At 52.2% G+C, this 16,378-nt stretch overlaps 1 protein-coding gene across 1 annotated transcript in view; it reads right to left on the bottom strand.

Annotated features, from left to right (window-relative positions):
• Positions 1-16,378, bottom strand: part of LOC141730828 (hydrocephalus-inducing protein-like) — a 52,733-nt gene that overhangs the window by 26,680 nt on the left and 9,675 nt on the right. The window contains exons 9-24 of the mRNA XM_074551253.1: positions 14,369-14,607; positions 13,059-13,311; positions 12,351-12,494; positions 10,873-11,013; positions 10,070-10,386; positions 8,389-8,551; positions 7,805-7,906; positions 6,896-7,105; positions 5,898-6,026; positions 4,859-5,036; positions 4,224-4,384; positions 3,362-3,495; positions 2,277-2,413; positions 1,515-1,636; positions 1,236-1,427; positions 778-882 (exon numbers count right to left, since the gene is read on the bottom strand). Coding sequence (XP_074407354.1) covers positions 778-882; positions 1,236-1,427; positions 1,515-1,636; positions 2,277-2,413; positions 3,362-3,495; positions 4,224-4,384; positions 4,859-5,036; positions 5,898-6,026; positions 6,896-7,105; positions 7,805-7,906; positions 8,389-8,551; positions 10,070-10,386; positions 10,873-11,013; positions 12,351-12,494; positions 13,059-13,311; positions 14,369-14,607 — 2,727 coding nt within the window. The remainder of the gene's footprint in view (positions 1-777; positions 883-1,235; positions 1,428-1,514; positions 1,637-2,276; positions 2,414-3,361; positions 3,496-4,223; positions 4,385-4,858; positions 5,037-5,897; positions 6,027-6,895; positions 7,106-7,804; positions 7,907-8,388; positions 8,552-10,069; positions 10,387-10,872; positions 11,014-12,350; positions 12,495-13,058; positions 13,312-14,368; positions 14,608-16,378) is intronic.

Raw genomic sequence — 16,378 nt, 5'->3', positions numbered from 1 at the left:
TCATGGGAAAGGCCCTCAGGGTTACAGTCCTGGCACTGCTGCATCAGGCAAACACCAGCTCCAGGAGAGAGGCAAATGAGCTCTTGCTGGCAAGAAATAAGGGTCATCTTCTCTGCTTAGTGTCTGGCTCTGGTCCAAGCCAGACACAAGATGGTTACATTTCTTGAGCAATTAAAAGATCCCTGGGAGTGTGTGTGGGCACAGAAGCACTTGTGTTCATGCTGGTACACACTGCCACTTTCCAAGACCCAGCAGCCACAGGCAAACCACATTTGGAAGTGCTTTGTCCTTTGAGCTGCATCCCCAGCTGCACAGGAATGTGCAGGCAGGCCAGAGCCCCAGGGACTGCTGGCAGCACCCCACTACAGGTGACTGTCCTGCCGTGCCCAGGAAGGTGGGTGGTGGCTGTTTGGTCTGTCAGTCCTGCAGCAGGATGAGCCATTCCAGGATTATCCTCTGTGAGTGGGCAGCTGCTCTGCACTGAGTGTCACAGCTGCAAATACAGCCAGGCAAGGGGCAGGCTGAGGGGAGTTGGGCACATCCCCCCCATGTGCCAAGAGGCAGCCTCAGAGCCCTGGAGCTCTCTGTGCAAGCTCCCTGTGGGCATTTCAAAGCACATCTCACGGGAGTGCTCTGTGGGGTGAACTGAGCCACACTGAGTACGGGGTTTGCAGAAAGCTCCCTGTGAAGGCAGAGCTCCTACCACACTCTCTGCACCAGGCCCTCATTTCCAGATAGCCCTGACAGGCCTCCTGGGCTGACACCCGCCAATCTCACCTCCTCCTTGGGTGTAAACTGGATATGCAAGTTCTGCCACTTTCCTGGATCAAGGGTTCCTTTGGAGGGCGTCACATCAAAGGGACAGGGCTCGTGCTGATTGTTCTGGGCACAGAAACCAATAATGTGAGGTCTCCTCGTGTTCTGAGACACTGACACGGTGCTGAGAGCACCCACAGCCAAACCAAGTGTGGCCCCAAAGCCCAGAGCTGGAGGGAAGCCCTGTGAACAGGGCAGGCAGATAGGGAACTACTGTCCTCGGAGGAGGAATGGGTGAAGATGGCAGCAAAGCAAAGCATCAGCTAATGGAACAGGTTGAGGCAAACCAGCCTTGATCTAGACCCTCAGAAGTTTCCTCAAACACACTGTAGACCCAAGTGCTCAAGCAGCAGAAAAAAGGGCAAGAGTCACAAAGAAAACCCAACCAAGTCCTGTGTTCAATGTTGCCTGTGCTTTACCCTCAGAGCAGGCTTGTTGGAAGCAATGAACCATTTGCAGGGTACTCGGAACCAGTTGAAGAGTCGGATGGTCTCAACCTGGCAGTTCCCAACAAGGATGTCAGAGAACTGCAGACTGTTCTTGGAGAGGGTGAGTGACAGTTCCAACACAGTGGCACGGATGCGGATGCTGTACATAGGGCCTTCTGTCACCTGGAGAAGGACAGAGAATTCAGCAGAGCGTGCAGGTGACATCTGCTGCTGTGCCCAGCCTGCTGCCTGCCCCAAGAGCTGTGGTACCTCTATGGGCAGCACCACTTCCACGTCACCATATGGCTTGTGGGCACTTTCAAAGCGCACGTCGAAGTCCACGCTGTTGTTGGGGGGCAGGCAAATCATCTGGTCCAGGCCCACGCTGAAACCTTGAAGAGATGAACACAAAGCAGCTGAGATACACACAAAACACAAAATGTGTACAAGCATGTTAAAGCCTTACAGGTGTCCTGGCTGAGAGGTGTGGCAAAAGCCCCACGCTGCGCTGTGACCTGGACAAAATCTTAAGAGTGCACCTGAACACCCTTCAGACACAGTGAGCCACTGTGTGATGGAAGGGCAGCCTTGCCTCAAGGCCTCTTTTGGAAACCTCTTTTGATCCACCAGGGGATCTCACAGGCTGCTTCCTCAATAAAGGCTGAATACAGGTGCTGTGAACCTGTGTGAACTCCAAACAAAGCACTCCCAAAATACAGCAGACCCCACTGGTTGGCAAAACAAGCCCACAGAGTGTCCAAAGAAACTTGCTGCTCATGGGAGCCAAGGGTGGAAGATGCTGAGAGGTGACCAGGCTGATGGTCACCATTGGCCCCTGCACTGAAGCGTTAGGGCAGTCACAGGCAGGCCAGGTCCCTGGGCATGGCTGGCCAGGAGAGTTCTGCCTCTACAGCTCCCAGCAGGGGCACTGAGAAGAAAAAGCTCAGAAACCTCCCCAGGTTCAGGGGCTTCAGCTAATCTGTCTGAGACACCTCCTTCGAGGGCACAGGAAGTGTCTCCAGCACTGCTTACCTGTGTCCTGCAGGACAGATACATCCACCTGGAAGGACACATGGATCTGCCCAGGGTTGGTGATCTTCAGAGAGTGTGACTCTGTGTAACCCTTAAGGACAGGGCCCATGTCCAGGACATACTCAAGCAGATCAGCTCTGCAAGGAATAAGGACAGTCCTTAAACCACAGCCTGGCTACACATGCAAGTGGATGGAGGATACAAATAAAGTGGCTGTTTCTTTATTCATTGCTGTAAAAACTCAGCTCAAGCCCATGAAACCCATGGCCTGACCACCTGGCAATGACTTTGGGAAGTCAGGAGGAGTGCAGGTCCTAGGTTTGATCAGCTACTAATGGTACCTGAAAATAAAATTAGTTTAAAATGGACACTGGCCACAGCTCGTCTGCCATGAAAAGCCAGTCTAAGTGAGTCCACTGTCTCAGTGGAACTGCCTAGCCTGGTGTACAGCCTGAGCCTGAAATTGCTTTGGAGTCTAGGAATAAGGTTTGCCTGCACAGGAAATCTTCATTGCTCTGCAACCAGACCACACGAGCTGCTCTGCAGAGCATCTCCTTCCTGAATTGAAGCCTCCTGTGCTTGTGCTGCATCGTGATGGTGCAAAGGGACAGGCCAAGTCACCTAGATAAGCCCTGTCACCCCACCAGGATCCAAACCATCTGATGTTGGGTTTTAAAGGGTTTGCTGACACGTGCAGTTCCCTTCTCCTTTTGTTCAGTGTCACAGCTGCACAGCTGTTAGCTGGAAGCAAGACCTCAGCTGGGAGTTGTCTCTTTCAGAGCTAGGCAGCAGGGACAGAATCTATGCTGGCTGGAAGGGCTAGAAGGTCTGCACTGGGTCCCCCAGCTCTAGGGACAGAACCCCACACCTGTGGGGAGCTGAGCAGTGCAAAGCTCAGCGTGGTGCTGGGGAAGGGAGGACACTCCGCTGCTCACATGCAGCGTGTCACAGCCACCAGGACCAGAGCCTTTCTGGAGTCCAGGCTGTTCCCAGCTCTGCAGACACAGGGAGCTCTCAGGAGAAGGGGACATGGCTGGGTGTTCCCCATGGGGCACCTGGAGAGGGGGATGGGAGTCCCTACTCACTTGACAAGACTCTGGCACAGCTCCTTGTCAGGGAACCTGCTCTTCAGGGGATGGGATGGAAGAATTTGCTGCAGTTCTACAAAAGGTTTCTCTATCAGCATCCTCATCATCTTTATCTGCAGCTGAGTGTCTGACTGAAGAAAGGGAAGACAGTGGCTGGTTAGCAAAGGTCCTTCCCAAAGCCCAGCTTGCACCTGAGAAAGGATCCCAGCCCACTCTTGTTGGGAGGGGGTGTGGGGTCCTCCTGTCTGGCTGCTCAGTGCCTGTGACACCTCCTGCTCTCTTAGCCAGGACCTCATCTCCAGGGAAGCAACTCCAGCATCTTTGCCTGCCCAGACACTGTTAGCAAAGCTGATCTGGCCAGGCAGACAGACAAGCCAGGAACCTTCCAGAGCTCCAGATACTTGCCTGCCCCCAGCCTGTACCAAGGCAGCTTGGACAGAAGCTGTCTTGAAAGGGAACTGGGAGCAAGCTGGTGCCTCGTGGAGATGAGCACCTCCAGCACAGCCCCAGGGCACAACCAGGCAGCTGCTGTTAAGGTCTGTAAATCTGGCAGGGCTAGGGTTGGGAACAAGGAACTCCCCAGCAATGACCTGCATCTCCTTCAAAGCACCATCAACTCCATCCCTGGAGCATGGCCTTCAGCATCTCTCCCTGGGGCAGCCAGGAAGCTGCTGCAGCCCCAGAAGAGACCATGACCAGCGTGGCAGCCCTAGGGGCAATGCTGAGGTGACACAAGGTTGTCAGTGGGCAGGGAGGTCCCAAGTGTCATCAGGACACCAGGAAGCTGCTGTGGGCTGCAAGGGGCTCAGGTGACATGGAGAGGGTGGCCTGTGCCAAATGGGGCTGCAGCTGTTCTTACTACAGTGCCAGAGGCAAGCACGCTGGGCTGCAGGTCCCGAGTCTTCAAGGTCTCAGTCTTTGGGCTCTGAGGCTTCTTCAGAACAGCTGATTTATAGTTGGGATCGAATATTTGCCGGCGTTTTATGAGCCGTTTCAGTGTCTTCTCATATTTTTCATTTCCTGAAGGAAGAAAACATCCACAAAGAGGAGGGTGAGCAAAGTGCCAGTCCCATTTATGCTGGGAAGTCCCCACCTCCCAACACTGGTTTCTTCCAGAAAGAAATCCCTCAAGACATCCATGGAAAGTGGATGCTGCTGCTCCTCTCTGAATCTCATCCCCTGCAATGTCACACAAACCCAACCCTGCCAGAAGCCCTGCCAGCCTCTCTTACAGCTTTCCCAAGCCTTTCTCTCTAGCCATCGTCCTTCAGGACCCTGCCAGATGAGCTGGCAGGCTCTGCAGGTTGGTTCCTGGGACCAAGTCCACATGGGATCCTCTGCTCAAGACTCATGAAGCAACCAGGGGGCTTGACTTGATCTGGGAGTCCTGCAACCCTCCAGGCTCGGTGGAGGTTGGCATGAGCTGCCTTATGGGCACACGGTAGGGAACAAAACCAGAGGGGCCCTTCCTGGGAGCAGACAGGCAGTGCCCACCTCTGATGTTCCAGGGCAGGTCCAGACTGATCATGGGAAAGGATGCTTCTCCTTTCAGGCAGATGTTTTCTGGTTCCAGGTCACCCACTTGAAGCTGGTAAGTCCTGCTGAAGGCTCCTGGTAATCCTGGCATGTAAGAGAATTTCAGCACTTGCTTCTTGCCAGGTGCAAGGGAACCCTGCAGGGATGGGAGGAAGGGAATGCATCAGAGTGTTTGATGGGGGCTGGCTCAGGGACAGGGTCTCATCTAGAAGAAACCATCAGACCACATCACCTTCATGATAAATATATTACAGTACTGGCTTTCACAATTGTTAGAGTAAATACGATGAGCTTTATAATGATGACTTTTGTAAAAGAAGTTTTGCTAAAGTTTACAGTTCTTTTAATGAGAATGTTGTGTTGTGTTAGCAATGTTGGTGAAGAGTTGTTGCAATATTAACATTTAACCAATGAAGGAATGGAAACCTGTTGAATGTGTTGAAAAGTTACAAATGACCAGAACTAGGACAACTGCACACGCTCCATCTGCTGAGCAGGACCCGACACAGCGCCTCAGGGCTCTAGCAGTGACGCTCTGTCCCTGTCCTCTGTTGCTCATTTCTCATTTTCTCTCTTTTCTGTCCCCCCTCTGGTCGGGACCATGCCCTTTCTTTATCAACAAGCAGTTTTCAGATACAATACTTGCTGCGTTTGTGCCTTATTTTCATCTGAGAAATCTATCAAAAAGAATACTCCTCTGCTCCCCTTACAGCAGGACAGGACAGTGACCCACACACCTGTGCCCCCCGCCGGTGTCGCCTCTGACAGCAGAGCCACCACCAGCCAAGACCGTGGGGGAGTCTGTCAGGAGAGCACTTGTTTGACCTTCTCTGGCCCCAGCAGAAATTGCTTACAGCCCTGTCTCTCTCATGGCTGGGTTTGGGGTTTTCCCCTCTGACTTTTTTCCCCCTTCCCCACCTCCCCCCTTTCTTTTTTCCTTTCACACTCTCCTGGGCCACCTGACACAGGGCTGGGCTCAGTCACTTGTGCTACTTACAGTGGTGGGGTTGACCAGAAACACACCAGGCAGACGCTTATCTGCAGGGCTAGGGTTTAGCACCCAGTTGAATTCAATCTTGCCACCATTCACCAGGGTGACATTGCTGTGACGAATTTCATAAAACATCTGAAGAGAAGGCACAGGAGAGGGAAGTTACAGACCTGGGCCTGCTGCTGAGAATCTCCTTTCTCCCTCCTGGGTTTGAAAGCAGACACATCATGGGAGCAGGGACCAGGGAGGAGATAGGGGCACTTGGGAACCCGGGGAACCCCCAGGCACAGGGCACCTGCACAGCACCAGGGAGCTCTGGCAGCACACAGAGCTGTGGTAACAACCACGTGAGGGCCAGCAGTAAATGAACCAGGGGACACAGGCCCTCCTCTGCCCTCTGAGGGGTCACCAACAGCCAGGAGAAACAGAGACAGCACTGAGGCATTCCAGAAGAAAAGGCACCTGCATGCAAGTAGTGGCAAGCAACATGGATGCAACAAGGGAGTCACCCAGGGCAACACAGACAGAGCCAGCAGCCGGGAGTATCTGTGGGCTTTTGACTGGAAGAGAGTGAAGTGGGGATTATTCTGGGACAGTCTCTCCAACTGTAGTGACTGGAAGCCCAACTTCTTTCCTTGATCATTGTGTGGATTAAGCAAGAGCTTTAGACAAGAGCATTTCCTTGGAGGTCAGGCTTTAGGAGTGGACCAGCAGAGGGATGTCTCAGGGACACACCGCTCAGAGCATCCCCACTGGGTCCCTGCCTGCCCCAGGAGGCAGTGTTAGGTACCCTGAAAAAGAGGCATTCCCAGCATTGTGGAGAGGGTTGGAGATGGCCATTTTAAAGCAGCTTGGATGCCAGATGTGTCCCTCAAAGGTTGGACTTCCAAGCCCCAGAGCCGACAAAGGGGCTGGGAAGGGCAGGGAGCCCTGGAGCGAGGTGGGCAGGAACCTGCTGGCCGTGGTGCCAAGGCAAGGAGCTGTGCCAGGGATGTGTGTGGTACCTGTAAGCCACAGTTGATCTCCTGGGGCCTCACGAGGTAGCTGAGATGTGAGATCTCCCCGGTCACCAGCACCTCGTAGGTGGGGCCTCCCTCCACATGGCACAGCGCCGTGACATCGGAGATGGTGTTGAGGTGGCCACAGAAGGTGAAGGAGACCTGCTGGCTCTCTCCTGGCTGCAGCACACCTGACACTGGCAGGATACTGAAAGCCTGGATGGAAGACAGCAGAGATTGAGCTGTTGAGCACGGCAATGGATGCAGAAGAGCATCTTGGAGCAAAGTGCAGCTGTACCTGGAGGGGCCTGTTCCCCAAACACTGCCAGAATCACCCTCATCTCATCCTGCATCCATGCCACTGACCAGTGGAGGGACCATGGGGAAAATCTTCTCCCATACTCACAGATCAATGCATTAATTAGTACATTACAGGAAAGTGAACTGGGATGTCTCCTGGCAGTAGAAATTCTCTCTGATGCACAACTTGCCTTTAAAAAGCATTTCTTACTGCTTTTAGAAAAGGAGGAGACTCAAGAGTGAGAGCTCTTGGAGCTGAGCAAAGGAGTCTAGCCCAGCTCATCTGACTCCTGCGGCTCTTCCCCTCTCTCTGATTTAAATGCTGCTTTCTCAAGGTGCTACAGCAAAAGCTCCTGCAAAAATTTCGTATGGACCACCTGAGGAGTTCCAGGGAGAGCAGTGCCCTCCATAGGTGCTGCAAAGTGTCCTTGGGCAGCCCTACAAGGTGTCCTGCACAGCCTCTCCAACTACCAGCTGCTTCAGCAGCACTTTGTGATGGGCATGCAGGGATGGGAGGCCCCTCTGTGGCCAATGCTGAGGGCCCCCAGTGGCACTGGGAGCTGCAGCCCTGCTTGCCACACTGACAATGGGCAAGTGAGACAGATTCCCTCTTACCTCCTGCGCTTCGAGGGAAGTCTGTGGTACGTCCACGGAGATACTGACTCCCTCAAACCCCACTTGGGCGCGAGGGTATTCAGGAATTTGTGCTGCTTGAACCTGAAAAACAAGCCATTTTCTATGCTAGGTGGAAGAGATAGCCACTTTGCAAAGTCTCAGTTTGTAAGACAGCTTCAGGGCCAGCAGTGCAATAGTAGCTCTCGGGTGAAAGCAGAGCCCTGCAAACAGGAGTCTGGCTGCCTTGGGAAGAGGCTCCATGGAGATCAGGATCATCCCAGCTGGCTCTGGGAAGGAAGCTGGAGGCCTTAGCGTGATGATGCAGATAAAAGCCTCATCTTACATTGTGAAGGCAAAAAATCCCACACTCAACACAGTTCTGTAGGACCTGAGTGAGCTTCTCCAAGGAAAACTCTCCTATTTCTCCCTCCCATACAGCCCATGTCCAGCCACTGGCCCTGCTGCCCAGCCCACTGTCAGGGCACAGCACAGCAGGGCAGCTAAAAGGGAGATCAGCACGAGCATGACTTGGTGGTGGCAGGCTGGGGAAACAACACAAGCAGTAGATGTACAAGAAAATCTACCTTGTCTCTTAAAGATTGGTTAAAATCCTGCATTGTGCTCAGCATTCTGGCTGTCTCCACACATCTCATCTTGAAGTGTCTCCATCGAGTTACCGGGTGAACCAAATAGGTTGCCTTCGCCTTTGGTGGTTGGGGTTTGAATTTAGGTGGGTAAAGGTCATCTCTGGAAAATAATATAACTATGAACAGGGATCTGTAGGGGAGGGAGGGACAGCTGCACGAGCAGCTCATGGTCAGGATGCAGCCCCTGGGTGGCTGCTGGAATGTTGAACTGAGAAATGGTTTGATCCAGCTCTTCCCAATTCAGGCTGGAGCAGGTCTGTTCTAAAGGCAGCCCAGGGATGACACTGAGGTGCTGCAGCAGCTGCAACTGCTTCCATTGAGGAACTGCAGAGGACAGGGATTAACATCTTGTGGGGATGCAAAAAGCACAGTGGAAGAGGAAAAGACAGAGAAGGCAAGCAAAAAGGTGAGATCTGAGGCCCTGAGGGGCAGAGGCAGCCACTGATGAGCCAGCACAGCCCCCCCAGTGCCCAATGCCAGAAACTGCAGTTCCACCAGGGATTTATCAGGAATGCTTCCCTGACACTGGTGGGGGGTTGGTTGACATTTTCCAACCCTCCCAGGTGACTCAGGTCATATTCCCCACTTTTAATTGAAGCAGGTGCTCAGGGTAACTCTGCTTGTGTTTCCAATGCCACGTGAGGGACACAGTCAAACCGTGCCTGCCTGTCATGCTGCTGAGCTGCAAGTGCTCCCCACAGTCAAACACCACCTGGATGCTCCATTCCCCGACAAGGGCCTGTAATGACCTGCTCCCAAAAGAATCACTGTCTTCAGCTTTGTAGCTTGTTATCTAAGGCTGGGTTTCATTTCTGGCTCTCTCATCATAACCCCCAAGAGATCCTAATCATGTACTCCACTGTCTTTAGTTTTAATGAATGGTTTGAGGCAACTTCCCAGGACCATGGTGCCCAGACAATGATATTTTTCACTCTAAAATAGAAACTCTCTGGAAGGCAGGGATAGGAAATGATGTGATGAACAAGCCCTGCTGTCAAGCAATTCAGAACCCATGAGGGACATGTTGCAGGGTGGAAAAGTCAAAATGAGTAATAAGTGTCACAAAAAATGGAAGTGAAGACTCCAAGGTGTCCACTGAAAGTTGACACCTGGGAAGGAAATCGTCCTGGCACTAAAGGAGTTGTCTCAGCAAAGAAGCAAAGGGAAGGTAACAAGATGTTCAGCATCAGCCCTGGTGCTAAGTGGCTCTTTCTCTGGTCTTGGGACCCTCTGGGCATCCTCCAGCACAATGCAAGGGAGGAAGGCAAGGAGCAGAGAGCAGCTCCTGCAGAGAGGACCCATCCCAAAGCAGAGGGGCCAGAAAGGCCTCCAGCAGCACTGTGGAAGCTGGGACTAGGAGCCCTTCATCAGGTGGACATGGCCTCAGGCCACAGAGGTCTGAGAAAGCAGCTTTCACCCCAGCTTTCCTTCCCAGGGGAAACCACTCTGGGGGCTATGCAGCATCAAATTGGTGGAAAACCTATTCCCTGAGCATCCAGCCTGAGCACAGCTGCTCAGTGTCATTTGTCAGACCCCAGGCAAACAGCTTTGCTCTTTGCCAAGTACAAACAGGACACCAGCAAGAAGAGCTTCAGGGGGAGGGCAAAGGTGCACATACCTAAACCTGGTCACCTCGCTGTCGGACTGGAATGACCAGTGGTACTGGACGGGCAGTGGGCTGCAGTTGGTTATCTCCAGGGAACGCACTTCTTCAGTGCCAGCCCTGATGCAGCCAAACTCCAGGGAGCTGGGCTGCATTTGGAGATTTGGGAAGTGCACTTCTCCCTGAAGGCTGATACGCTCCACAAAAGGATGGCCCCTGACCATGTCTATCTTCAGAACCTTCTCTGTTTTCCAGCTCTTAAAATCCAGTTCATAAGCCGGGTCAAACACAATGTAGAGATGGCAGGTCTCTCCTACATCTACTCTCACAGGCTGCAAGGAGATGAGCAGTAATGAATCACCTGTGGGATCATGTCCCAAGGTCTGACAGCAGCAAACAGTAAATGCTCAAAGTGACCCCAGCATGGGCTCCTCAGTTCATGCTTCATCTCTCTACAGCAGGGGTCTGACTGCAGGCACCACAGTCCAGTCCAGGATCCCTCAGGCTCCTGTTTCTGTGCTCAGCCCCAATCCAAGGGGTGGCTGCTGGAGAGCTGGCATGCTTTCCAGGAGACACCTTTACTGCAGGGCTTGCCCAGACCCAGCTGCCTGCTCCCTTCTCCCTGTGCCTTAAAGCCAGGATGGATCTTCTCAATTCACATGAGATTTTGATTCTTTCAGCAGCTTTGCTGATGCAGCTCAGGCCAGCCCACTGCTGATGCTACAGAATAAACTTCTAGACTCAAGGAGCTCCCAACAGAAAGGCACCACCACATCCCTCCTCTCCAGACCCCACTGGAGGAGTCCAGGGCTGCTCACCTGGCCCCCTGGAAGGGGCTGCTGCTCCTCATCACAGACCTGGAACGGCTGCTCCAAGTCCAGCATGAGGTCCAGTGGCAGCAGGCAGGTGTTTTTTAAAGACAAAGGCTGGTACTGCAGCCTCAGGACATCACTGGGTTTCTATGGAAACAGGAGACAGGGAAAAACAGCCTCAACTAGACACAGACCTCCTTCTGCTTCTGCTGCAGCTCACAGTTTTCAGCCTCACGAGTGCATTCATTTCTATTTACAATTTCTGTTTGTTTCTACCCTTCCAGGAGGTTCTCCCTGACAGCAGAAGCTTTTCATGTTTAGAAACCACAGCATCCTCTGGAGGACAGGGAAACACTCCCAAGTACAGATGAGGGAATAGGCCCCTGAGAGGAGGTGGCTGCTTGAACAAGATCTGAAGCAGAAAGTGAATCCAGGCCATTTGTCTCCAGTTTTGTCTCTCTATTGGGCAGAACAGCACTAGAGGATCTTCACTCACAGACAGTCATTTCTCACAACCTTCCTGGCTCTAGCAGCCTCCAAAAGCACTTTGTCTGCACCACGTGTCCTGCAGCCCCTGCTACAGGGACAAGGCGTCTGTGGTCTCAAAGCTCTGAGCAGCCTGGGCTCTTCCTGCCTGTCTGTGCATTGTGCTGGGCTTCCTGCATGGTTTAGAGAAACCAGAGACTTTGGGAAACGACTTCTGCACGTACTGGTACCAAACAGGTGCTGTGCCATAGAATGCAATAAATCAGTTTGTGTGTGTGGCATCGAGCAGAAGCCAGGCAGAATCAGGGAGAGCTGAAAAGCTTCTAAATTACATCTGAACTGCCTGTTCCAGGGATTCTGTACTTCACTGGAAGCCTGGGAACCAGAGGAAAGGCCTGAAACTCCAGAAACCAAATCATTAACCGTCTTCTCTTTTTCACACAACTTGCAGGAGGCAGAAAGATGATGCTGGAGTTGGGATCCAGAGACTAAAGGGCACCTGCTCTGCCTCAGTGTTATCATCACTGCAGTTGCAGGATGCCTGGGGATCCTTTGAAGCAGAGGAGGCTTAGGGAAATGCACAGAGCTGTACCATACAGCTGTACCATCAAGCATCCATGCCAACAGCAGAGAAGGCAAAGAGACACAGGAGATGTTGGGTTTTTCCTTGTCAGCCTGAGGAATTCACAGGAATCTCCAGATTTCCCAGCTTCCCTACAGCATCAGTGTACAGACATCACCGTGCCTTGGAGGGTCCTCCAAAGCCTCCCTTTACAGTGAGCACAGAAACTGGCATTTCTCTGGAAGTGGCCACCATCTCCTTGGCACTGCAGCTGGAACTGCACTTTTACTTTGGGGAGGTCAAACACCAGTCTCATCTCTAAAAGCATCTTCACTCACTTTACAAAGTGCCTCAGGAAGGGTAAAGAGGGGCTTCAACACAAGCACACACCCCCCTCAGCCATGCTGTTAAATGCCAGCATGCAATCCAGACTTACCTTCTCCACATAGAAAGAGAATTCTCTGGCTGATACTTCTATAGAGGGGTGAATAAACTCACAGGTGATGATTGTTTCTATTATCCTCTCTACCTTGGGGTCTGTCCCAATGATAGTATCACAGTACACATAATCCTGCACCTCCTGCAAGCAAGAGTCACTTGTCACCAGTGGGTAGTGGCAGGGCTCCCTGCAAATGCCCTGCATTGGCTCTGCACCCACCATGGGCCCTATTCCTGCCACAGTTACAGTCACTGCCCCCTTTTCTTCCTGTGCTCAATTGTCTGTGACACTGCACCCCAATAACCACAAAAGGCACTTGTGAGAAACCCCCTCCCTTGACATGGCTTTTGTTTTACTCCGTGCTCACCCCAGATAAACCCCTTGGCACTTGTTTAATTCACTTTCTTTTTGGGCTTCTAGTCTAAGTGGAACTTATTTCTCTGCCCTTCTCTGCTGACTCAGCATGCAACACTGCTTGCCCCAAAAGAGCAGTATTTCCTTCCACCCCTGCTTTGGGATCAGCACTGGGTTTTGGTAGCTGTGGAATCACAATAAAGTCTCAGCTGGTCTGATGGTGGCCAGCAAGGAAAGCAAAGGTGCTGCCACAGAACCGTGTAGCCTTAAATCAGTTTTGTGAAGGCCCCTGCTCATCTCCCCAGGCAAACATCAGGGACGGTGGAACAAGCCCAGAGGAGGGGATCTCACCTGTGGGATGCGGGAGAAGCCTCGCAGCACCATGTTCTCAGACTGGCCTCGCGCCAGGCCCATCCTTGGTGACTTCACCCCAAACGCAGGCTTGGCACGTTTGGGCTTCTGGGAATCATCCTTGGGGCCACTGACGTCTGAGACACTCTGGTCCCCCTCCTCAGGTGGGCTGTAGCATTCTGCACTCCAGAAGAGCTGATGGTAACGGCGACCCTTGTTTGTTACTTTGAACTGACGAAGACAGGGCACCAGGCTGGAATAGAAGGCAGGATGGAAAATAGTATGGGAGTAGCTATTTCCCTGGTCATCAGATTGCTCCCAGTGAGCAGCTTGAGGTGTTAATTGCTTGGAGACTGTCTTCATCTCCAGCTCTTAATGTGGACCAGAAGTAATGTGTGATAAGCTGCCCTTTTGAAGTCATTATTGCAAAGAGAAATATGTTTATAATGGTAATGTAACATTTTCCAGGTGAGGATAACAGGATGTGGTGTTTTCTCCCAAAATGTTTGTTCTGGGGTGGTTCATACTGTTGCTGTATTTTGTATTAATCTGTGCCCAAAACTGAAACTGAATCTTTGAGATGCTGCCCTTGGGGACCTTGTGTGTGGGGGCAGGATTGCAGACATTCCTAAAAGCTGCCTCAGAGGCAGTTTCTGGATGATCCCAGCAAGCTGGCAAAAATCATCTGCCTGCTCCAGGAGAGGAAACCAGGGGAGCAGAGCCTCTCTCATTCATATCAGCCTTGGCTCTGCACTGGGAGCCATTTGTAGAAACTTCATTTTGCAATTAGAAACTGTTTGGAAGTGAACTTTGCAAACTCTGCTGACAGCTCTGCCTCTGGAACTGCTCTGTGGGCTCCTGCCTTCCTGGTGGGGGTTGTCACTCTCCTGTCTCTTTGTTCCCAGGGCCCCTGCTTGCCTGGGAGGTGCCACTGGGAAAGGGCAAGGGCAAGAGAAAGGATCTTCCTTCCCTTGGTGCCTCAGCCACATGGAGGGACTGCCTCATCTGGGCACCATTTCAGGAACCTTTTGTTCTGGGGCAGCCTGTGAGATCATTACTTGATCAAGCCAGGACATCAATGTATTAGAACTAAAGACAATTTGTGGCAATTTAGCAACTGATTTCCCTTTCAGTGGCCTTTGAGGGTGTCTGACAACTCTCAACTGCCCATCACATGTTTGTAAAGGAATCTCTGCCTTTAGGGAAGGAGTCAGGGCTCTGAACACTGAAGAAGATCTTGCCTGAAGGACTACAGAAAAACTGCTTCTTGTTGAGACAGGAGGAGAGGTGGGAGTGGAGAGATCTCCTACCTGAATTGGTATCCCAAGTTGAGCTCTGGGGCGAATGGTTCATCTATGACAATTGTGGTGCCAATGCCAAAAGCCTGGATAAAGACGGTGCTCCAAAGGGTGTTCATAATGAAGAGCTGGACAGAGTCCTCAAAACCCACAGTGTCATCCAGGGTTGCTGTGACAGTCACAGGAACCTCACCCCTAGCAGGGATCACTCCTTCACTGGGTTCAACAACAAAGCAGTAGGATTTGGAAAGCTGTAAGACAAACATGATATGCATTTCGGATGGAAACCACACACCCTGGTGTCTTGTGAGATATAAGAAAAGGAAAGACTAAAGAGGGGAGGATACAAATCCTGAAGGCTTAATCTCCCTGAAGTTAAGCTACAGTACTGGGCAACAGCAGAGCTCATACAACCTGTATTTTCCCCTCCTTTTAGGGACTCACCCAATTAACCCCGTTTTGCCCAACCCAAGGGATGCTTATCCTCAGGAGAGTGTTCCTTCCCCAGTCTTTCACTGCAGTGTGGGCCAAGGAAAGCTGCTTTCTCTCTCCTGGCCTCTCACAAAGGCTCAAGGCCAGAGGAAGTCAGGACTGCTCAAATCCCACTGCAGAAACCACATGGCTGGAGGACACTGCTGAGAGCCTGAAGAAAATATCTCTGCAAAACCAGGTAAGCAGAACCCCAACACCAAATTATTCTTTCCCGAGGGGCCATCAGTGCTTCTCAACACCCCTAAAGGACTGAAGCCCTCACTCCCCACCAATCATCATCTCTAGAGAGGTGCCCCAGGGCCCTCTCCTTTGGAAAAGTCACCTCTAAATGCTTATAGCAGAGCAGGAAAGCAGGAAGCAGAGAGAAAACTGGACAACATGTGCTCTGTGGCCATGGCCCACTCTTCCCAAGAACTCTTGTCATCTGCTTTCTCATGGACTTCATGGACTGAGCAAGGGAGCTGGAAGGTGCCCAGAGGAGGGGGGAAAGGCCTTGCACCAGCACAGCTGTACAGACACAGCTCTGCAGGTCTGGCCCTGGCAGGAGCACGTGAAACCCAACCTTTACACACCATGAGCACCCAGCCAAGGTGCACTGCTCCCTGCAGAGGCTGAAAGCACAACTCCATTGTGGAGTCAGAGAAAGCTGCCCTGGAAAAAAACCCTTGCTTCAGAATAACATTTATCTCCCAAACAGCTGGGAAAGCAGCAAGAGGAAAATTCACACCCCTCCTCCTTGGCCCAGGAGGCTGTGGCTGGACTCTCCCACATGGCCTGATGCTTTATCCACAGACCAAACAAGTCCACAGCATCAGGTTTTATCCAGCTCCACAAGTTCAACACACCCAGCATGAAGAAGAACAAACCTCAAGCCCCTCACAGATCTCCCCCTCCAGCAGACATCCCAGCCAGCCCCAGGCCCAGCCTACAAGCCCTTCCTGGCTGCACCAGCCCTGCTCCCCCTGCCAGGGGAGCAGCCCCAGCTCCTTCTGCCCTCTGCAGCCCCCACACATTAAACAGCCTTTCTCTGCAGCTGCTCCCCAAAGATGCTCTTCAATAGCACAGAGATCACAGGCTGGGGGTGCACAACCCCCACATTTGTCTTTGTGTGGACAGCCCAGATGGCTTGACCCCCAGCAGGTGTGAAAATTGCCTCCCCACCAGCAGTCTGAGGACAGAGCTCACACCCTGCTCTCTACTATTAACAGCAGTTTGGCACAAAGCAAATGCAGATGGGACAGGGAAACCACAGTGAAATCCATGCTCTGGGGAGCAAAGGACCACAGGTTTCTCTTGATCTCGGAGCTCCAAAATGTGACACACACAGCTAAAGACAAAAGATAAAATTAAGAGAGAACTTGTCAACACAACCCAGATTAATTTCTGCTCCCACATCTCTGCACTTGACTTCACTGAGGGGTGCCCCAGCTAAAACCACTCCAGAGCCAGGTTCCTCTTGCCTCGCTCAGAGGGAATATTGGAATATCTTGCCTCCTCTCACACAGGGCAATATGGAAATCTTGCATTTAA

The sequence above is a fragment of the Zonotrichia albicollis genome, chromosome 13 (genome assembly GCF_047830755.1).
Source record: "Zonotrichia albicollis isolate bZonAlb1 chromosome 13, bZonAlb1.hap1, whole genome shotgun sequence".
NCBI lineage: Eukaryota > Metazoa > Chordata > Aves > Passeriformes > Passerellidae > Zonotrichia > Zonotrichia albicollis.
Note: the sequence above shows the minus strand (reverse complement) of the source record. Positions and strands in the feature narration are given on the sequence as shown.